The following is a 23,343-nucleotide window of genomic DNA, read 5'->3' as shown; positions in this document are numbered from 1 at the left end:
TGTTTCACCTAAGACTTTCCACATTTTTAAAAAAATAGGCTTCTTAAAAGAGCGCTTTTTTCGGCACAGCATCGTCTGCGGCCACAGGCTCCTTAATTATTGAAAGGCATGTAGCACACCGTAAGTAATATATGAGTTTTTAGAATTTCGAAAACGCGATTACCCTCGGCGCTGTGGCCCAACAAATTTTGGTTATTTCGCCGAGTTACGTGCACTGGAGAGGTGTTGCTTTGCCTGCAAGCTTCTCTAAAACTCATCTATTTTGGCACGATGTAGCCAAAATTTGTTGGGCCAGAGCGCCGAGGGTAATCGCGTTTTCGAAATTCTAAAAACTCATATATTACTTACGGTGTGCTACATGCCTTTCAATAATTAAGGAGCCTAACAATAACACTTCAGAAGTTAACAATTAAGTATTAGTTAACCAGCCTGTTAGTTAGCGCATTTTAGCTGTATTCTGATATACTACACTGCTGACGATGCTTTCGGCATAGCATCTGGAGTCCTTTAATTGGCACCTCCATGTCCAACATTCTCGGACAAAAATTATGAAAATCGGAAAATCGAAACATACTGTTCAGAAAATATTTAAAGTAATGGTCCATTCTTCTAGCTCAAGAAGCCTATTTTTAAATATTGTGTAAAGTCTTAGGTGAGACACCCTGTGCGTCACAGGAAGTTTCCAGACTGAAGAGACGATTTCATGTTCTTCCACGTGCAGTTTCGGTGAAATCAGTAGATTTTGAGCGTCATGAAAAATATCCCGTGTTCTTTCTGTTTGTTTTTACGCGATATATTTCATCAAGGAGGTGACAAGCAATTAAAATCTGACTGACAGAAAAGTGGTACTCAGCATCGCCCGTTTAATCACGCTTATTCACTCTAATTACGTCTCAATAGCTAGCCACAGCGTGATGTGGTTTGCACGAATAAATGCCAAGTGATTACTTACGACGCCCTCGGTTGCCCTCGGCTGTCACAGCACCTGCGGTCTCTGGAATATTGAAAAGACAGAAAAAAAAGGCAACAAAATCCTCGCGTTCCCGCGCTTCTCGACATTTGAGCGCGGTTGAGGTAATTTTCCACAAAGGTGAAGAAACGCCATTGCATTGTATTTCAGACAGTCGTGAGCACGAGTGAGAAGTGACAACGGACAAACGTGTGGCTTCTCTTTCGAGCCAGTGTTCTCGGTGTGGAAAGTGGGACACGTAGTCATTCCAGGGCTAGAACGACGGGTGCGCAGCAATAATGTTTTGGTAAGTACAGTGTGTGCCATTGCAGCAAGCGCCGCGAAGAGCCTTTTTTTCCATCTATTTATTTTTAAAGTATATCTATCAACTCCCTTCTGTCTGCATGCACACAGCAGTGACAGTACCGCAGTTAAAGATAATCATTTTCTCGTGTTGTGGGTGGACGGATGGACCTACGGACGAAAATATGCGGACAAGGAAAGGCAAAAACGTAGCTGTTAAATGCATCCCTTAATTAGGGAAAAGAGAAAGCACCTAAACACCCAAGTGCTCGATTAGTTCTCCCACTCTCCCACTCTTGCGTTTACCGTTCCAAAGCGAGTCATATTTTGAAGGACGCCGTAATGAAAGAAATTTCGTCCACCTGGGGTTCTTCGAGGTGCACCGACATCGCACAGTACACGGGCCTATAGAATTTCGCCTCCATGGAAATTCGACCGCCGCGGCCGGGATCGAACCCGCGTCTTTCGGATCAGCAGCCTAGCGCCATAACCACTGAGCCACCGCGGCGGTCCGGGACTGTTGAAATGAACTCTGATTCGCTGAAGCAAACTTAGTGGGGTTGTGCTGCACGTCCGCTCGTCCACGTCCTTGTCCGGGCTCGTCTGCGGGTGACATCTGGCATGTATATGAAATGGGTTCTCCGTGATGGCTGCATCTAGATGGACGTACTCATTTTCCCCTAAGCCGCACCCTTTCCGCTTCTTGCTACAGCGGTAGAAATCAGCAGATACCGGGGAAAAAAAACAACGATATATTACAGCCGCAAACGCCAGCCATCCTCGTAGCGAAGCATGGGCGAAGGCCAGAGCATATTTTCGAAAGTGACCACTAGGCAATTTTCTATGGCGTCCCTATTAGGAGCCTCCACGTAGGCTGCCTAGCCACAACAGGTATTGCAAAGGACATTTTGGACGCTCTGCCCTTTCACTGCAAGTGCGTATTGGGCATGAAAGCTAGCAGATGAAAGAGCTGAATGAAGAGTCTTAGGACAGGGCGCGATTTGCCAAAACCGACACGTCTTGTTGGATAAAGTATTGGGGCTGGTAACGGCTGTGACTAGTACTGTGGAGGGTGTGACCAGAGTACGTCTGGTCAGGCAAAAAACTGAAAAAATTGGCAGTAACTAATCATGTCAAGGTAAAAAATGTGAGATGTTTCGGACCTGCCTACGGGTTCGTTTTTCACTGAGCTGACAAAGATTGTTGATTTTCAACTACGTAGTACATAAAGTCATGCATTACGCAGTAGTTAACTGTTGAGCATTGTACTTACGTACGTGCTAATTACGTAAAATGGCTCGTACTCCAGACAATTTGATCTTCACACGGAGCTTCAGAGGGTGGGAAGTCATCTTGATCGACGCCATCTTTTGCAAAAGTTGCTCTATGTCATTTATTGGAAATACCTGCAGCGCCCGAAGGCATTATTGCAGGGGGGATGAGGATACATAACAGAAGAATAGGCCAGAAAAAAAGAGGAAGAAAAAAAAAAGCAATACAACAAGGCATGACACAGCAAGTACAAAATGAATGAAATATGAAACAACAAAAAGACATGACGTGAAAAAAGCCAACTGACCAAATGATGCTGGACCAACAAGAACGAAGACCGCGTGATTAAAAAAGCCAAAAGAAAGCCAACTGCGCACTCATACATCCGACAGTAACGCGCGGAACATAGACTCGGAACGGCACTCAACAATTTCATGGGGCAGGCGATTCCAGTCATGAATGCTAGATCGGAAAAATGCGTTTTGATAAGTGTTAGTTTTGCATTTAATTTCTCTAATCTTCCACCCATGGTCAAGTCTGTTTGACCTGAAATGCGGTGGAAGCAAATAATTTTCTTTATCTATTTTTATTTTTCGGTGAAAGATTCTGTACAGCATTTCTAACTGCGGGTTGGTACGGCGTTTTCGTAACAGCTCCCATCCCAGCGTTAGTTTAATGTTAGTAACACTGCTGTTAAAATCATAATTACTTGAGACAAACCGAGCGGCAAAGTTCTGAATACGCCCAAGCATGTCTGTTAAATTTAAAGTAGGGGGGTGCCAAACAACACAAGCATACTCCAATATTGGCCGAATATAGGTGAAATATAGAAGCTCTTTAACTTTTAGTGGTGCCATTTTAAAATTTCTTCTTAGAAAATTTAGCATGCCATAAGCTTTAGCAGAAACGTGCTCGACGTGCTCATTCCAGGTGAGATTAGACGAAAAGTAAACGCCGAGGTATTTATAGTGAGTAACTCTAGAAAGTCGGGTAGAATCTAGTTTGTATTCAGCCAAGAAAGGGTGATGCTTGCGCGTGAAAGAAATAAACTGACATTTTATTGGGTTCAGAAACATCTGCCACTTCAAACACCATTGCTGTATGCGGTCCAAGTTGCACTGCAAATGACAAGAATCTGAAGAACTGTTAATAACATGGTAGATAACACAATCGTCAGCATATAAACGTATTTTACAGGTCATATATTTAGAAATGTCATTAATATAAACTAGAAACAGCAGAGGTCCTAAAACAGACCCCTGCGGTACCCCCGAAGATACAGGAACATAATCAGACTGGGACCCATTAATCAATACACGTTGTTTGCGTCCCTGCAGTTAACATTGAAGCCAGTTTAGAAGGGAAGTTGGAATCTTGATCAAAGATAATTTATACAGTACCAAATCATGAGGTACCAAATCAAACGCTTTCTTGAAATCTAAAAAAATGCAATTCGTTTGTAGACCCTTGTCAAATGATGAAAAAATATCATGGCTAAATTCTAAGAGCTGCGTCGTACACGAGTAACCTGATCTGAAACCATGCTGAGCTTGAGTGAAAAATTTATTTTGTTCCAAATGCTTCATCAACGCGCTATATATTATGTGTTCAAGCGTTTTGCAACTAATACTTGTAAGCGAAATCGGCCTGTAATTAGCAACTATGTTTTTAGGACCACCCTTATGAATGGGCACCACGTTAGCGTTTTTCCATTGCTGGGGTATTATTCCTGTATCTAACTATTTCGAGTATAGAATAACTAAGTAATGAGCAATGATTTCAGCACAGACCTTCAAGACATTACCGGGAACATCTTCGGGCCCGCTTGCCGAAGACACCTTTATGTTATTCAGCAGGTTTAACACAGCGTTGTATGTAATTGTTAGCTCAGGCATTGTCTCTTGCACATGGGCATCCATGACTGGCATTTCATGATGCGAGTTCGCTGCGAAAACAGACTTAAAATAATCATTGAAACAGCATGCCTTATCAAAATCATCAGTTATAGGTTCAGCGCCGTTATTCAGTGCCGGAATACCGACTGATTCACGGCCATTAACTTTAAGAAATTTCCACAGTTCTTTTGGATTACTCTGAATTTCAGCACCTAACTCCTTCATGTATCTTTTTTGCGCAGCTTTATTTTTAACTTTTATGTCTGTTCCAAGAGCACGTACCTTTTCAAGAACTTTTGCGTCCCGGTATTTTTTGTACGTGTTTAGGAGACGACGCTTTTTCTTAATCAATAGTTTAGTTTCCTGAGTTACCCACGGCTTGTCCTTGCGCCGCTTAGCTGATATGTTTTTGAAAGGAACATATTTGTCAATGAGCACATCAAGCTTCTGCTTAAATATGTCCCAATGCGCTTTAAATGAAATTTTTTTTGCGGGTAACAATTTGGTGTCTCACGAGGGAATAAATAATAGCTAAAAATGCGCCGCAACTGCCTTCCTCAACTGGATAAGAATATCTCTGGCCACAAGGTGAACGGAGAAGTTTCTCCTTATGACGCACTACGGATGGTGACAGCGACGCCTTCTACCGAAAAAAAAAATTCTAACCAAAGTTCTTCCTCTAAAGAATTTCACCACCCCAGAGAACTCCATTGCAGTTGCCCAAGCCTGCCGCTCCCCCATAAATATGAGCACCCTCAGGGTGCGCATTCATCAGGGCTCCAGCATCATAATCACCAGCACCTTCGATTTTGATACGGCAAATCAAGTCCGACAAATTGACAGCCTTAAGCTCGCCTTCGAGGCCTACGTCGCCGCTGCCTACGTTGCAACCCCGGAGAGCGTCTCCAAGGGCGTCATTCATGGCCTCAACCCCAACACCTCGGAAACCGAGCTTGTGGATGGCCTCAGGGCCCCATTTTCACTTAGGACCCAGGAAGACTTCCGGGCTCGCATGCTGGGCGCCAATAGAACGGCCGTCCTTACCTTCAACACCCGTAATGCTCCGCTGTCGGTCATCTGCTGTGGACGTGAACTGCCCTGCTACCCATTCAAGCCGACCAAACAAGTATGTCAAGTCTGTCACCAAGTGTTTCACCGTTCCGAAGTCTGCCCCGCACCGGACGTCTCTATCTGCCACATCTGTGGCACTCTCAACCCAACCTCTGGACATACCTCCACCACGAGGTGTGCATCCTGCGGGGAAGCTCACCTTACTGGCGCCCGGGAATGCCGCCAACGCCTGGTTTAAAACACGACCCTGAAAACTTCAACCTCAACACCCAAGACTCGAGTGGGTCGCCCAAAGTGGTTCAGCTCCGAAAGGGACTCCTCAGAAAACCTCTCTGAAAACAGATCCCCTCCCCAATATGCACGAAGACAAGTAAAACACCGGTCAGCAAACAATCCGGGACGACCAAGGGTCCACAGATGGAAGCGCCGGCCTCAAGACCGCGGGCGAGCCGGTCAGTTGTTGCCTCCTCTTCACCAAAAACTCAATCAAACAAATCAACAAAATCAAGGCATAAATATCACGCCTGGACACACAGCTAGATCAACAAACCACCAAGCCTACAACAAAAATTCTGGGAGACGAGTCGCATAACCCTTCCGCGCCTGCTTCAGTAACGCCCCCACCAAACAATTCGACATTCGACAGCAACGTAACCCCCCCCCCCCCCCCAAACATCCGGGCCCTTCACTCCTGCCCAGTTAGAATACTTGGACCGTATGAAGAACGATATCTTGCTTACCGTGCCACAGCAACTCGCACAATACCAGCACCAAATGCAGCAGCAAATGGCCACCTTTAAGCAACAGCTATTTACTCTGCAACCACAAGTCCAGCTGCAGATGCAGGAGATGTACACCTCCCTCACAACTTGCAGAGACCGCCTATCGCTTGAAGAAATCCCATCTGCCGGCCCCCCTTGTGGGCCCCACCAACGCCGCATGTGTCTGCCGTCGGAAGTCAGTGATTCGGAAAATCGGGACAGCATCCCGGCACTAGACAGCCATCATAGCGCCCACTAACGCATCGACACCGTCGCTCCACCACCTTGAAATATGGCAGTGGAACTGCCGTTATTTTCGTCCTAAAGCAGCATCTCTTCTCCAATATATACATTCCGCCCTAGTCCCTCCAGACGTCATTTGTCTTCAAGTAGTGGGAAAAGGGCCCATCCGCTTACAATGCTATTACACGCTTCAGACTTACCTCGCATCCCGGGTAGCCATCCCGATTTCGAAAACTATAGATGCTACCGCACATGCCCTCAACTCGTCTGAAATCGATCATCAATTCATCGAAATTATTCCCCAAAAGGCCCGCAAGCAAGTACGTTAATCTTCCATGTGTGCTGTCCCCCTCAACAAAAACACGCTCCATTTGGCCTCCTGCTTTCGGAATGCCGCCGCATAGCCCAACGTAATCGTCTCGTGGTCCTTGGCGACTTTAATGCTCCCCGCACCTCCTGGGCTAACCGAGTCGATACAGCCAAGGAGACCACTCCTAGATGCCGTGAACGCCGCACACCTTACGTTAATAACCGATCTCTGAGTCCCTACAAGGCTAGGTAATAGTGTCTCCAGTGACACCTCTCCGGATCTCGCTTTTTCTAAGATTGTCACCCGCCCTACCTGGACTAACCTAGTGCAAACCCTAGCAAGCGACCATTACATACCCTCAATCAGCATACTGTCCCCTCAGCACCAGATCCTCGGTATCATAAAGATCACCAATAGGGAAGCCTACAGAGCCGCGGCTCCACATTCCAGCTCTAATACGGATATCGCGGCATGGACCCCGGCATTCTGTGTCACCCATCAATCGCACACGCAAACCCTCCAACAGACCTCTGAAAATCTCGCAGTCGACCCCCATCTCCTTCACCTCTGCGAGGCCCATCATGGCCTGCTGAAGTGATGGCGCCGACAACGACATAACAGCACCCTCAAAAGGCGCATAGCGAAGCTTACCTTACAAGCTCGGGACTACGCAGCGCAACTCTCCTTCCAAAGCTGGCATCATTTTTGCGACTCCCTCCGTGGCACCCTGTGTACTTCCAGAACATGGGTCATACTGCGCAGCTTTCTACATCCTGAAACAACAAAGGCGTCTACCAATAGAACCTTGCAAGCAGTAGCCCATCAATTAATTGGCACTGACCAAGAGCTTCTGGACACCCTCCGCTCCAAATATTTCGGCGCTCGACAGCCACTTACCTCATCTACCACTTACACCGGCCACATAAACCCGGAACTCGAGGCGCCAAGCACTTATGAATAGGTCTTCGCAGCTGCTCGCGCTTGTAGCCGCTCTAGTGCCCCAGGTGCCGACAAAATCACTAACGGAATGCTACGCAACCTCTACAATGATTCTCTTCAAGCACTTATACAATACATCAATGATGAACTGTGGACTCAAGGCAAAATGCCCCCTCACTGGAAACACGCAGAAGTTATACTCATCCCTAAGCAAAACAAGGCACCGTCCCTCTATGCTGTCAGGCCCATATCGCTCATCTCCTGCTTGGGCAAGCTATACGAGCGAATGATCCAGACACGCCTGCAAAACTGTATTGAAGATAATCTCTTTCCCCCTTTTATGCTCGTGTTTCGACCAGGCCTTTCTGCACAAGACGACTTCTTATCAAACACGAAGTCCTCACGGGGATACCTCCTGGCGGAGAGCACCTTCTTCTAACACTTGAAATTATGGGCACCTTCGACATTTCCCATTCTGCAATTCTGGAAGGTCTAAATCATATACACTGTGAATCTCGCATCTTCCAATATATCGCCACCTTCCTCACTGCCCGCAAAGCCACGATAGGTATCGGATCTACTAGATAGTCTCCCTTCCAAGCACCTTAGAAGGGCACTTCACAAGGAGCTGTCCTATCGCCACTGCTATTCAATATAGGCATGGCCTCTCTCGTCCACAAGCTCTTTACACTCTCCGACATCGGATATACCATCTATGCGGATGACATCACCATCTGGTCAACCTGAGGATTCCTCGCCGCCAAAGAGCAAGCCTTACAAACAGCCACCAGTGTGGTCGAGCATTTTTTTCAGAGCAGCGGTATGCAGTATGCACCGGAGAAATCGGAAATCATCCGTGTTCATGGTCCCCGCTATCGTTCCCCTGGCCCAATCATAATCAAATTCACAACCGCCCTATCCATGCCCTATCCAACCCTAGCCATGAGTCGAATCCAGTATAGTCTCCCATACCACGATATTGATCGCACCGCCCAGAGTAGGATCGATATCCTTATTAGTACCCTCTTTAAAACAGCTCTAGGCCTTCCCATGTGTAAATAAACCACTAGACTTCTTGCACTTTGGATTCACAACACGTCTGTGGAAATCCAGGAGGCTGTTCTGAACTCCCAACAGACTCGTCTCCTCACCACCTCGGCGGGTAGGGCCATCCTTTCAAGGTGATGTGACCCGCAAGCCACCAGGACCATGGCCCTGACCGGAGTTATTCCGAATGCTGTCCGCTCACCCCTTTACATGGATCCTATCCCTCGCCATATGAACCAAGGATCACAGGCCCCGCGCCGTCAGGCCCGTATTCGCAGCCTCCGTAGGCAATAAGGCCAAGACACCTCGGCTATGTAATATGGATGTGGCTTCCTATGCACAGCCCCAAAGATCTGCTTGCGCTGCTGTCAATCACGCCAACACCCCCCCCCCCCTTTTTTTGGAGCATCCTTCACGGCACAGGATCCGGCGGCCGAGTCTATAGCAGAGAACCTATCCCGCGCGCGGCTCTCCGCGTATTAGGCGGCCATCTCCAGTATGATCACGTCATCACCTGGGTCCCAGGACATGCAGGTCTCGATGGCAATATTAGGGCAGATGCCCGAGCTCGACATTACTCCAGCCGAGTGGGGCACCCTGACTCTACTCTCTACCCTCTCTCAACCCATTTTTCGACCCGCCTAGAGACTCTCCGCCTAAATAGGCGTTTCTACCCCCCCCCGCCAGGTAAGAAACTTTCCCTGGAGGACTCCTACCACCTACGGCGCATCCAAACACTTACTTTCCCCAATCTCCACCACCTAACCCGCATTCACCCAACATTATACGCAGATACATGTCCCTAGTGTGGCGATATATTGCCACATTGACGGACATTACATCGATCTGCTCAGTTAAACCGAACCACTTAAAGTCGCACAACGTGGCGCTGGAGCAGTGGGAGGCAATGCTGGCCAGCGGCAACCTGGTAGACCAAGAGGCGCTAGTCACCATCGCCAAAGCGTCGGCGGAAGCCTCTGGAGTCCTGAACTGAGCAGTCCGCCCACAATCCGCTCCGGTCTCCTTTTTACAAATAAATGTTTATTCTCTCTTTCTATCATTAACATCACTGTCGTTGCTGCCATTGAGGCGGAAGGTAATGTGAACGCATCTGGTTAACACGCAGTAAAAGATGAAAGATGGTTCAGAGATCGCTGCGTTGAAAGCACGTCAGTGGCATATGTTTAGGACTCCAAGTCGGTGAGGCCTAAATGTTACTGGAATCTGTATTTAAAATACCGATTAATTTCAAGACAGCACTTCTTAATGTCAGGAAAAAAGTTGAAAAAAAAAGAAATTGCGGAGACACTTAAGTTCTAAAATTATGAGGCGATAGCGTTAAGGGGTCCGTTCAGCGGCCTAAGGTTCTCTTTGCGTATTACTTCGCAGACAAGGCAGCTGTTCTTTCTTCGAGCATCGCGTAAAGCTTAAACTACCCTTGAGAGTACAATGCGATAGGATTAGAGATCGCGCTCGCGTAAGTTATCTGTCCTCTCGTGCTGACCCGAAAGACGCGGGTTCGATCCCGGCCGTGGCGGTCGAATTTCGATGGAGGCCCGTGTACTGTGCAAAGTCAGTCCACGTTAAAGAACCATGGTAGGAATTTCCGGAGCCCTTCACTACGGGGCCTGAATAGCCTGAGTCGCTTTGGGACCTTAAATTTCACAAACCAAATCCCTGTCCTCTCGGTTCTGTCTACAAGCCCATATATGCGAAGTTGGTAATTATCTACCTCACATTCATAGATGCCTGGGACTCCCGATACCACTCCTGGATCAATGTTGCAGCGGTCAAACGGAGTGTCACTGCCCCGGCTGGCAGGTGGCTGTTTCAAATACAGCCACCGGTGGGACTTGAGAGACCCAGGTTGACCTTCTCGGCCAAGAAACCACTTACGACCAATCATTAACTGCCACGTGCCGCGGGGTGTAGTTTTCTCCAAAACCGGTTTGGCAGGTTATGATGACATCACACGGTCACATGCGCGACGTAGGTGACAGTTGGGCCACCTGCTTATCTCGACACGTCCACGACGCGAGCCTGCCGCTGAACGGGACCCTTAACGATACCCCGTTGAAGGGAAGGGGGAAATAAAAATTGGAGGGTCCACTTAAGCTCCGCCTTAAAATATGACGAAATGAAGTTAATGCCCATATGTGCGGAATTGGTCATTCTCTACTTCAAATTCATAGTTCCCTGGGAGCTTTACTACCACTTCTGGCGCAATGGCATAGCCGTTAAGCGATAAGTCACCCCTGGATGGCAGCTGCTGCCACCAGTCCGCCTTGTGTGACCCAGTTTGCTCTTCGCTAGTGACCAATCGGCAACGCTGGGCCACCTGCAACGGTGGGTAGTTTTCTCACATGCCCATGGGTAGGTTTTGATGACACCGCAAGCTCACGTGACCTAGGTGTCCCACTTGCCTCCTAGGTTGCACTCTGTGGACGATGTGCCAGAGCCACGCCCGTTATTCTTCACTCTCGACGACGACGTCGACAACGCGACACAGAATTCTCTGGTGAATGTGGCCCTCAACGCTATGAAGTTAAAATCATTTCGTTCCCGCTTGCCACGGCTTCCTTGCTGCAAAAGCTGCAAAAGGACGGCAGCTTCAGTTTTACAGCCACACGTGCGATGCAGCTGTGGAATAGGGAAGTCAGCGCCAGCCCTCCGCCGGGCGTCGGATGACCGAGGATAACTGCCGTTACCCCCGGCGTTCCTTCGGGTCAAACGACCACTGGGCCGGTTGCCCAAGGCATTCGGCACACGACTGAGGTCCGTCCACAAGGCGGTCCCAGCCAGGAACTATGGCTGAGATGGCTCGACCTCCACCCGTGCAAATTCCGCGAGAGGCGCCCAGACCAGCTGGGCCACCGCGCGTCCTCCCGGCGGCGATGGGTTCCCGTCCTCAGAGCGTAACCTCCCATTGAAACAGGATTCCCACCAGGAAGACATCCCTAGCCGCCTCCCATCTCCCTGGTAACCGGAGCATCGCTGCTCTCGTCCACGGATATGGTGATGACATCTCGGCTTCAGGTAGCATATATACAAGACACGTTGCGGGAATCTTGAAGCAAAAGTAAAGGCCTCTCAGGCTCCTTGCCCTCTCTATGGGGAAGGCCTTCGCCCTTGAGAAAGCCTTCGAGTGCTTCCTCTACTGCATTTTTCGTCCCAACTTTTCTCCAAGAATGACCCCTCTCCCTTTCTAACATGGGTCGCATTAACAAAAAGGTGCTTTTTGAGGAATGTCCACTCTCCTGCCCAAACCTAGGCAGCGCCTCCATTCGGCCAGAATAAGGCGGGAGACTTGGGTCACGAAAGAATAGTGCAGTAGTGAACTTCCAGTGAACTACTGTTCCCCATGAATCCCCCGTCTCCCAAGGCAACCTGGGTCGCATTAACACAAAGGGAGCTTTCTGGGCAACGCCACTCTTCGAGCCTAACCGAGGCAGCGCCACAATACAGCCGAAAGGAGAAGGGAGCCTTCGGTTACGAAAAACTACGGCAGTGCTGAACTGTCCATGTAAATCCTTTTTCCATGAATGCCCTGTCTCCCAAGGAAATTCGAGTTGTGTTTACAAGAAGGGCGCTTTTTAGGGGATGTCCACTCTTCGCCTCTTAACTAAGCAGCGCCCCAATCCGACCACATAAGGAGGACTTCGGTTACGAAAGACTATGCCAATGTTGAGTTTCCTGTGTATTCGGTTTCCTCATGTCCGGCGGGTGCAGAAGCCATAGCAATAGCCATTATCATCAAAATGGGCGACACTCAAAACCACGGCAGCCCCATTTTACAGACACCCAAGCCGCCTGCGGTGCCTATACGAGTGGACGTGTCTCACGCACAGCTCTCCGCAATCTGGGCGGCCTTCTCCAGTATGACCATGTCATCACCTGGGTCCCAGGACATGCAGGTCTCGATGGCAATATTAGGGCAGTTGCCCTAGCTCGAGATTATACCAAACGAGCGGGGCACACTGGCTCTACTCTCTACCGCCTCTCATCCCATTTTTCAACCCTCCTAGAGACCCTCCGCCGTAATAGGCGTCTGTATCCCTTGCCACATAAGAAATTTTCCTCGGTGGATTCCTGCCACCTAAGACGCACTTGAACACTTACTTTCCCCAATCTTACATTATACATCACATTAAACATTATACGCAGATTTATGTCCCTGGTGTGGCGATATTACCACATTCACGGACATTACATGGATCTGCTTAAAGCCGCACAACGCGGCGCTGGAGCAGTGGGAGGTGACGCTAGCCAGGGGCACCCTGGAAGACCAGGAGACGCTAGTCGTCATCACCAAAGCGTCGGCGGAAGCCACTCGAGTCTTGAACTGATGATTCCACCCACAATCCGCTCCGAACTTCTTTTTACAAATAAATGTTTATTCCCTCTTTCTCTCTCTAACCAAAATGGGAAATTAGTTTTGAAGTTATCGCTGCAAAGGAAGTTCTTACTTTTCCCACACACCCCTAGAAATGTTGCATCATTATCGTTTCCTCAAAAGACGTCAGTTTTTGTCAATATTTTGATATCTTAATTACCTGATGAACAATGCAGATAAGCGGTAGGAGGGTGCGGTGCAAGGGAGAACCAAGAAATAAAACTGTAAGGGCATTCTTGAGCTGCTGTGTCTCATGTCTTCAGCTGCTTTTTTCATCTTGCTTCATTTTATTACGCAGGATAAGGTGCCTGATGCTGGGCGAGGCACTCCTGCTGGCGCATTGCTACATCCAATACTCCGACAAGCGTTGTACGATTGACCATGAGGATCCGTACGCCTACACTTATGATGGTAATAAGGATTTATTTTCGCTTGCGGTGGCACTCGAGCTTATATGTCAAACACAGCACTGATGCTAACGTTCAACATTTTGAAGGCTTACGTTGTATCGTGTATCTCAAGGGAAAAAAAATATTGAGCGTTTCGTGGTAAGATTCAATATTCTCAAAGCAAATCCCTGGTGGTATTGAGCCGATCTGCAGAAAACAATCATAATTCATCATTGTCTCGGGTGTCCTGGAATTGTTACGTATGCTTAGCAACAAAAACATCCTTCGACTATCGTTTCTTTTTGTGTTTGACACGTGTAGCAATGCTCAATGCTTCACAAGAACTTTACAAGTGCCCTTGACTAATCTGTAACTTGCCATGCAAATTGTCTTGAGTGCGCATCGTACCCGTCTATGTATGAAAAAGCGGCATAAGTGGAGTATATCAAGATCCATCGCCGCTTGCGCTTAGGTGTTGCACCGTTCCCACCAAAAAAAGGTAGTTTTTGTCATTACGTTGTCGCTTATTTAATCCCAACTTCTTCGAGAAACTATCTCCAAAAACGAAAAGTATCTTAAAAAACTTATTTGAGAGTAGCCTCGTCAACGTAGCATTTTTCTTTGAGTAAGGGCAGAGAAGGCGAGGACTGCGCAGAGGGACAGCCCTGGTAAACACATTCCATAGACAGTCTATAGACTTCTTATAGACTGTATTGCCTTACTATAGATATTTCTTTTTGTTTATTCATGTTCTATAGGCTGTTTACAGACAAAAGTCTACTAAAAGTGTATGGCCATAAACGTATAGATTGTGTATAGACCATCTATATCATTTGTATTGCCTATAGATTGTTCTCTTGGATTTGTCTACAGAGTAGAGAGAATATAGAGTTTGTAGACAGAGAGAGAGAGAGACTCTTTAATGAAGAAACAGAGAATTTAGCCGGCGTTTCAATATCGCTGGCATGCTACTCTGCGTAGGGAGGGGAATTTGGGAGATAAAGACTGAAGGAGAGCAGCGTGGAAGAGGTGGGACAAAAAGAAAAAAAACGAAGATTAAATGCAGCCATGAAATGGGTACTAAGGATGTAGTGGCGAGTATTGATGTAACCTATGGAATGATGGAGTGCATAGTCCGACGAATGGGCTGACGAAGTTCACTGCAAGAAGAATGCATGAAGGTAACCTGCAAGTGAATTTAGAGCTTATCGAGATGTCCAATGTCTTTTAAATATGTAAAAAGAAAGTTCATTGCAAGTCTCTGTTGCCTGAAGCAGGCTAAGTGGCCTAAAACTTTGTCCATTGTTAAGGGCACTGGGCAGAGCTTCTGCATGCAATGTTCGTAGTACGCACGCTCGTTAGCATACGCAGGGCACTCAAGCAGGATATGCTCCACAGTTTCTATCGCAGCACAGTTGTCACAATGCGGACTGTTCATTTGTCCAAAACGGTATCGCAGGCCATTTGTATATGCAGCATTCAGACGAAGTCGGTGATAAAGTGTTTCGAGTTGTCGAGGAATTCTGGTTGAGAGTCTTGATCTAAGATGTGGGTCGATTGAGTGAAGAAATTGGTACTGATGTGTCGGCAAACTCCAAAGCCGATACGTTTCTTCGTACGCAAAACTTTTAGCCATTTGGGACTCATCAGATTTCGTGAGAAAACTTCGAATGTATCTCTGATGTTGATGGCCCTTACGGGCCGCTTCATCTGCTTTTTCATTAGCCATAATGCCACAGTGAGCAGGTACCCACTTAAATGTTATGCAGTGGCCTGCGGCAATAGCTAAATGATGGATATACCCAATGTCCAGGGAAACTGGCTGGTGATTCGTTTTCTTCAGCAGGTCGGCCAGTATCTGCAGAGATGCTTTTGAATCGGTGAAGATAACCGAACGGCCGGCGGTTCGGCGCAGGATGTAAGAAACAGCTTCCTTAATGCCGTGAAGCTCAGCTGTTGTAGAGGAGGTCCTCCACTGCAGCCGGTAAGAAAGGGCATGGCCTGTTGAGGGCACATAAAGGCCACAAGAAGAAGTTTCTTTAGTAGTTGAACCATCGGTGAAGATATGGGTGTACTGCGTATATTCTTCGATTAAGTAGGCGAGAGTAGCTTGCAGAAGTGCTGCCTGTGGCATGCGGCTCTTTGCATTCCCACCTGGAACAGACTTCTTCACCTTTAGAGGAGAGAGTGTCCATGGAGGAAAGGCCAGAGGTAGTAGTTTCTGAGGCTGATTAATAGTAGGAAGGGGCAGGAGCTGCACTGCCTGGCCAAAGCTAGAGTTGCTGTGAGTTAGGTGGACACGGTGTAGGAAGTGCTTCTTCCCTTGCAGGACATGGCGGAGATGGGTACGCATAGTTTCCTGGGCGGCAATTACCTCTAGTGGGAGACACCCTGCCTCCGCTACTGTTCCTGATGCAGAGGAACCCTTTGGGAGGCCAAGACATATTCGCAGGCAGTTGTTCCGTGCGGCATTGAGAGTCTTATTGCTTGATGTAGATAATCTTTGAAGCACTGGTAGACAGTAGCGCAAGGTTCCTTCAACGTAGGCTTTTTCAAGCAGAAGCATTGATCGGCAGTTGCTACCCCACCTTGTCCCCGCCATGAACCTGAACACTTGCGATGCTGCAGTAATCCTCGCACGGAGTTTTTTTGATCTGAGGTGACCATGACAGATTATAGTCGATTACAACACCCAGGAATCGCTGAGATCGTACATATGGCAGCGATCGTCCGCCTAGGAGCAGCGGATATCGGGTCATCGTTTTTCTTGTAAACGCCATTGCAACACTCTTTTCTGGCGAGAGACGAAGACCTCTGGAAGCCAGGTACATCGAAATGTGCAATAGTGCTCTCTGAAGACGTTGCTGGGTAATATAGCGCGAACGTGACGCGGTCCAGATGCAGATATCATCAGCATAAATTGTTATAGGGACCCCTCGCGGAAGGTGTCTTCTTATGTGAATAAGGACAATATTGAACAGGAGAGGGCTGAGCACCGCTCCCTGTGGTACGCCCCTCTCCACTGCGTGAAAGCGTGTTGGGCCGTTTGGAGTGGTAATAAAAATTTGTCGTTCTTTTAAATAATGCCCAATCCACTTGTATAGCCTTCCTCCAAGGCCAAGACTGCCAAAGGCTGCGAGAATTGCATGGTGAAAGACGGAGTCAAAAGCGGCCTTGATGTCTAGGAAAACGGCAGTTGGGATGTACCCAGCATGAAGGTACTCCTCAATTGATGAGACGAGGGTGATGATATTGTCAGTCGCAGACCTGTTTTGACGGAACCCGTTCATTTCTTGGGGGAACTCATTTCGGCTTTCTAGGAACCAAGTTATGCGCTTGCAGATCATGCGCTCCATGAGCTTACCTACGCAGCTCAGTAGGGCAATGGGCCGGAATGATGCGTAGCTTGTTGGCTGCTTACATGGTTTCAAAACGGGCACGATTTTCGCCAGCTTCCATTCCGTGGGGACCTCACCAGCCATACAGGAAGAATTGTAATACTCCAGGAGTCGAAGGCGGGAGGTGTGGGGTAGCTTTGCAATGGTGTCATAGGTCACCTCATCATGACCCGGAGACGTGTGCCTGTTTGTCTCCGCGATAGCTGTGGATAGTTCTTCCATTGTGAAAGGCAGGTCTAACGCTGGCACTGCCGCCTTTGGGATGCCTGTTTGACCATCTGCGGAGAGTGTCGAATGCCCTGACCCTGCCGACAGCAGCTTGCCGTATTCTTCTGAGACTTCTTTTATAGATTTTTGTTCGTGAAGGGAGAGTGCAGCGAAGGGGTGGAGTTGTTGAAGTGGCGTGCGCATACCTCTAACTATCCGCCAAATATTGGTTACTGGTTTGCGCACATCCAGCGTAGAACAAAAGTCACGCCACTTTTGCCGACTGAGTTTATCCATGTAGCGTCGAATGTGACGTTGTGCCCGTCGGCATGCACGTAGGTCATCGAGGCTTTTTGTGCGCAGAGCTTTCCTTTCAGCTCGCCTGCGTATAGCGCAAAGCCTTTGGAATGTGTCATCATTTGAAGGTAGGTTATCATTTTTAGCTGTAAGTTGTGTACTCGCCCTCAGGCAATACGCAATTGTCGATGCTAATTCCTCATTGCGAGTTGCCGCAGTAACTCCTCTGCTTACAGCGTCCTTGTATGCGTCCCAGTCTGTAGATTTTAGGAGGAATTTCTTTGGGTTCCTCTGCGCATGGAAAGCCGATATGAGGATTGGGTAATGGTCGCTTCCACGTGTCTCCAAATTAGTGCACCAGCCAAAGTTGTGGGCGACAAAGATGTGTAGACAGAAGTATATGGGCAGTCTATAGACTGTCTAAAAACTTTTGTAAGGGAGCACATTCAAAACGGGGAACACGCGGGCAGTTAGAAGCAGTCACTAATGTCGGGTTAAATACATCATTAGGGTCAACTCTGCCAGGTGCGGCTCCTAGCGCATTACCAGCCTCGCTTCCCCCCCCCCCCCCCTTCCCTGCCGTTCTCTTTCAAGTCTAGAGTATGGGGGAGCTTGCTCCATACTATATGGTCAATAATTAAGTGCAACGATCACATGAAAAGTTTACTTAATAAATACATTTGCATGCTCATTTTACAAGAACCCGAAAAAAGGCTTTTTTGAACTTAATAGCATTAATGACGATGTAACCACAACAGTGTTCTGCCATGAATAAATGTGGCGATTTATTGTGCAAACATTACGAGATAAAATAAATATTCAAGGATTGCAAATAGTCTTTTAGCATTTAGAAAGTTTGCCCCGTTATGAGTAGAATAGGTAGTAGGAGTTACCATGATTCCTGGGCAATCACTTATTCACAATGTATAGCAAAGCTGAACTGATATCCGCAGGAACGACTAGATCCAAAACAATAATCAGCTGATGCAAAAACTGTCTCAATATGGGAAAACGAGTGTAATGATTGCACAGGAACCTACATCCGTAACAATGACCAAGGAAATGAGCAACCTATCAAGACTGCACAAATATCGTAACACATCTATATTACATTTGAAAGGATGACAACGCAAAATATTTATAACACAAATTGTTTCACAGCGTATCTTGACATATATACGAGGGATGTTCAGTAAGTTGGCTACACTAGTAGGTTGAGCCAATATTAAAGAGCGGAGACTGTCTGTGCAGATTTAGACATGTCAGGATATGAACAGTTTAGCAGTTCGGTTCGATTAAAGTACAGGAAGTGAAGGGTAAGATAAGTGAAATATAAGTTCCAGGCGGGTGCCCTGAACACTGACAGACGTACGTCCTAGCAGGACGAGCAATATAGGCGAAAAAATTAATCGTGCTTAGAAAAAATACAGGAGACTTCTTGAATTTTTACGGATGAAGAAACATGGGTCCATCACAACGATCCAGCGTCCAAACAAGAAATGAAACTCCGAAGAGTGGAGAGTTGGACTGGGTTTACGATTATTTTGAGAACAGCGTTAACACAGGACGGAGCGAGAACACAACAGATTTTTATGATACAGGAGGCATTTTGTTACTAAAATTCATGCCGCAGAAGATGCTGACTGCAGGCATCTAATATTCAATAATGAAGATATTACGTGAGCAATCAGTGTCCTAAGGGTTCGTAAAAATCCGCCAAATCACAAATATTGCAAAACACAAGCAGCTATCTGGGAATGCGGCTTCGTAGCCTGAAGAACGATCTGCATGGGAAGCGACTTCCTGATGATAATCCATTCAAAGACGCGGAAGCAGGGTTCCTGCAGCCGCAAAAAGTCTATTTTCTTGTGTTTTTCTGAAGGCAGTTATAGAAAGTGAACTGAATGCAGTGTGCTGTTGGCCAGGGGAATTAAACTGACATTAACAAGCTCAATTTTTTCCAAACATTTTCATATCCATGTAGACAACAAATTGAATATCCCTGGTATCACCCTATACAGGATCTAAAGGATGTGCAGCCCCCGTCAAAAGCATACAGTCCAAGGGATTTGCTTCCATGCTGCTTAGCGCGGCTCCCTAGCACAGGTATCAGTCCAAAGCTCGAGAGGATTGAGGACGTGAAGCCATTCCTCTTTCGATAGATTACGGTCGCTGAGGATGCATAACCAGTCACCCTGAAGACATCGTATGCAAACCCCTTGGGCTGCATACTTTTGACAGGGTCTATACAAGCTGTGGAGACACGAACTTGGAGAACGAATCACTCACTAGGAGTGTGCATGAGTAAAAAAAAACAACAAATTAAAACTTTCCTTTTGTGACCATTAGGACCGTGAAGGTATTGTCTGTTTCGTCAACGTATATGATTTCTGTCAGTTCATTTACAACACATTACACTGTAAGGACTGAGAACCTAGACGTTCCTCTTGTCGATGTCAAGCAGTCTTTAATACGTCTACAATTCTAGCCCCCTCCCCCCTCCTTTGATGATGTCCCATACAGGGATATCCTCAGGAATATTTGCAGGGAAGGGTTGTGTGGGACAATAAAATCCCACAGAATGGTAATTGCAAGGAAGTTAAATGCTGAACAATGCTTGGCATCTTCGAGGTCTATACCTGCCGCTTTGATGTCTCTCCATAGCCAAGGTATTTCGACGTAGAGTTTAGTCGCAGACTAGTGAGAGATGGCTGTGAGATTCGAAATGAAAACATTCAGCTCATTCCGAGTTGAATAACGCTCTTTTTGGGGAACTTTTACCTCGTCAGTATTCATTAACCGCCTTTTGTCACAGTTCCCTCTTTTAATCTTGCAAGAAATAAAATCTCAACCTCAGTCCTTTCAACAAGCGCAGCGCCACCACCGCGGTTACTGCGTTACCTCCTTTCCCGCAGCTGCACCGCCTTGAGCTCTGCACCCGGTGCGTACATCACCCCCCACACCCCCTAGTGACATTAGCAGTAACGAATTTTCTTCAAGGCTTCCCGCAAGGAGGACTCAACGGCACGCTTATTCCAAGCCCATGCTGTCTTTAAAAACACCACTTGGCGGCAGCTTTAAGTAACTGCTGCTCAGTTGCATGCTTATTCCGGTTTACGCGGGATATCCCTTAGACACTGTCGCGGTGCATTTTTCACCGTATTCGTTTCTGATTACTGCAAGTGGGCGCATAGGTAGGAACACTAACTAATGAGTGCACTCATATCGCCTCAATCACACTCTCGCACTCACGTTTGTGAATGCGAGTGTGAGTGGGTGGATGTGAGTATGGGTGTCCATGAGTGTGAATTTGACTTAGTGAATATGAGTGTGGGTGGTCATGAGCTTGAGCGCGAGTGAGTGGTTATGAGTTGGGTGCTCATGAGTGAGTCGAGATGAGTGGATGTGAGTGTGAGTGGAAATGAGCGTTAGTGAGTGAGTGGATGTGAGTGCGAGTGGCCGTGAGCGTGAGTGTGATTGAGCCACCCCTCATGGTGCCGAGGTATGAGTGCGCATGACATCGAAGCGAGGAAGCGGAAGTGAAAAGCGTTTCAGCTGATGCCCTGACGGCCTCATCTCCGGAGACCACGGTCGTTTTGCGGCCCTTACTGTTCGACTGCATTTTCCACACGTGACAATATGCATTTTTTTTGTTCTCTCACTGTATCACGTCGTATGCGATAAATTAGGTCTTATGCGCTTCGTCCTTTGTGCAAGCAATGGCAGGATTGTTCTTCTGCCTCGAGAGGATTCTCGGTGTTATACGAGTAAAAAAAGCACGAAGCATGCCGTTGAGCCTGTATACAGTTCCATGTACTGCGCGAACAAGAGAATTGAAGTACCAAAAAAAAGACATCAACATATTAAGTCCTGCAGAGGAAAAGAAGTAAGGTTGATTAACACTTCTAAACGACTGTCTACGTGTCATCAAAGTGAAATTACGCTCCGCTACTATTAAGGTTCCCTACGCTAAGAGCTTCTAATTTTGTTGTCCGTGGTTAAATTGTCTTATTTGCTTTTCACTTGTAGCCGATGGTGCAGACAAGACACGGCAAGACATTTCGTCTTACACAGGTGGTAGTTCTACAGCTGTACGTCAAATCTTCATTCATTCGGAGAATGAACGACGGACAGAAAAATCTTTATTACGTGCCCTTCACAGTATATGTGCACTGCAGAGGTTTCCTGCACGTTTGGAGACATTAGTTCTGACACTTGACTTTTCTGTGACCCTCGTGCCCGTCAGTGCGGTTAAGCCGAAATGTGACAACTGCGAAAGCCCAAGGTTGGCAAAACAAAGACTGGTTTTGGCGTCGTGCTGTTCCCTGCTGTCTTCGCCTTTTCGTGAGACAGCTCTGGCACCTCTGTTGCTGCAATTAAAGTAAATGCAGCAGCATATATTGCTTTAGCTTGGGACTTGAGATATGCGCGACGATTTCTTGAAGTAGCTATATTTACGTCGAATAAGTTTTGTTTCCAGTAGATCACTTTGGGGGCTTAGAACTAAACACAGTATAGGCATTTAAATACTTGAGACATAAGGGAAAAAAGTTTCAGGTCACTTGGGGAGCAGGAAAGTGAAGACGCTCTGTAGTGGAAAAGAAGAGCACTGGACTCGCAGCGGTCGCCTAGTCGTTTGAGCATCCGCTTCGCATGCGGGAGGTGCTGGGTTCGATCCCCAGTGCCGCTGGGTACCCGTCGGTGATACAATAGGTGCAAGCTTTCCCCTGGCCTGGTGCTCAGCTGGTTTTTGGTGAAACGCCTGGCAAATTGATCATTGACCCCACCTTGAGTAGAGAAAAAACACCTTATGTCATGGAGCGCTCTGTGACCACAAATGCCCATAAAAATTATTCATCATGCCCTTTCGGTACTCTTTCTTTAATTCTTTTCATTGCTTTTGTCTCTTTCACTTCTCTTAGTGCACAACTCTAAAATGCCTATGGCTGTTACTGGGTACATCACAATAAATGAATAAAATAAACACGCAAAAGCACTGGAGAAGCGTAATTTCAGCGGATCATAAAATGTACTTCATGCATTGTTTCTTAGCAAAGCAAAGAAGAAAAAGTAATTGCATTTAACACGCGTTTGCAATACTGCTTTTTTTTTTAATTTACTGCTAGAGCTTGATTTCGTTTGCGAAGTTTTCGGAAAGACGAAAACAGGAGATTTCTGCACTGCTGAAGACAAATTTATCCACCGCTTGTAGTCTTGAGCTTAGGAACGACCATTTTCGGGAATGCTGACAGCATGCACAAGTGGGACGTGAGCCGTGAAGAGGTGCGCACTTAATGCGCTATATATTCTCGATCTCGCGAAACCCTATGGCGGAATTCGCTATTCGCCGAACGAGCTCCTTCCACCATTTCACTGTCCAGATCTTTGGAGGCTGACTGAAAAGGGTGCAGTGTTGGTACTAGATTTGCAGTCAGACGGTGAGCTTCAGTAATCTCGCTAGCAATAAAACAATTCAGTGCTGTGTTATCGCAGACGCTGACAAATCTATGACATACGGTCTTGTAGACTGACTGCATTGGCGAATTAGCACAGGCTTTCCGAAATATGGGGGGCTCGCAAAGCTTCCTGTAGGTTTCCCTGTCGAAGTCTAGATTGATGCGTATATATCAGTTCACATGACTCTGTATAGACTTCAGCATGATTTTATAAGTTGCAGTGCATGACCGGACAACTAGAAGAGGGCTGGCATCAATTTTTGCGGCAGATGATCCTAGGATAAAATGACACGGAATGTGCGCGCCGCCGTAGTTGCACATCAGCACTCCACCTGGTCCAGGGACAAATTTTTTTTAACTGCGAAATTTCTGTGAAAGCTGTATAGCCTTCCTTGATAGCCGTATAGCTGCGC

General features: G+C 47.1%; 1 protein-coding gene across 1 annotated transcript in view; it reads left to right on the top strand.

The window, feature by feature from the left end:
- The first annotated feature begins 1,119 nt into the window (after nucleotides 1-1,119).
- LOC144093993 (uncharacterized) overlaps nucleotides 1,120-23,343 on the top strand; it is a 58,068-nt gene continuing 35,844 nt past the window's right edge. The window contains exons 1-2 of the mRNA XM_077627812.1: nucleotides 1,120-1,256; nucleotides 13,482-13,594. Coding sequence (XP_077483938.1) covers nucleotides 1,249-1,256; nucleotides 13,482-13,594 — 121 coding nt within the window. The 5' untranslated portion in view covers nucleotides 1,120-1,248. The remainder of the gene's footprint in view (nucleotides 1,257-13,481; nucleotides 13,595-23,343) is intronic.

This window comes from Amblyomma americanum, chromosome 6, assembly GCF_052857255.1.
Source record: "Amblyomma americanum isolate KBUSLIRL-KWMA chromosome 6, ASM5285725v1, whole genome shotgun sequence".
Taxonomy (NCBI): domain Eukaryota; kingdom Metazoa; phylum Arthropoda; class Arachnida; order Ixodida; family Ixodidae; genus Amblyomma; species Amblyomma americanum.
Note: the sequence above shows the minus strand (reverse complement) of the source record. Positions and strands in the feature narration are given on the sequence as shown.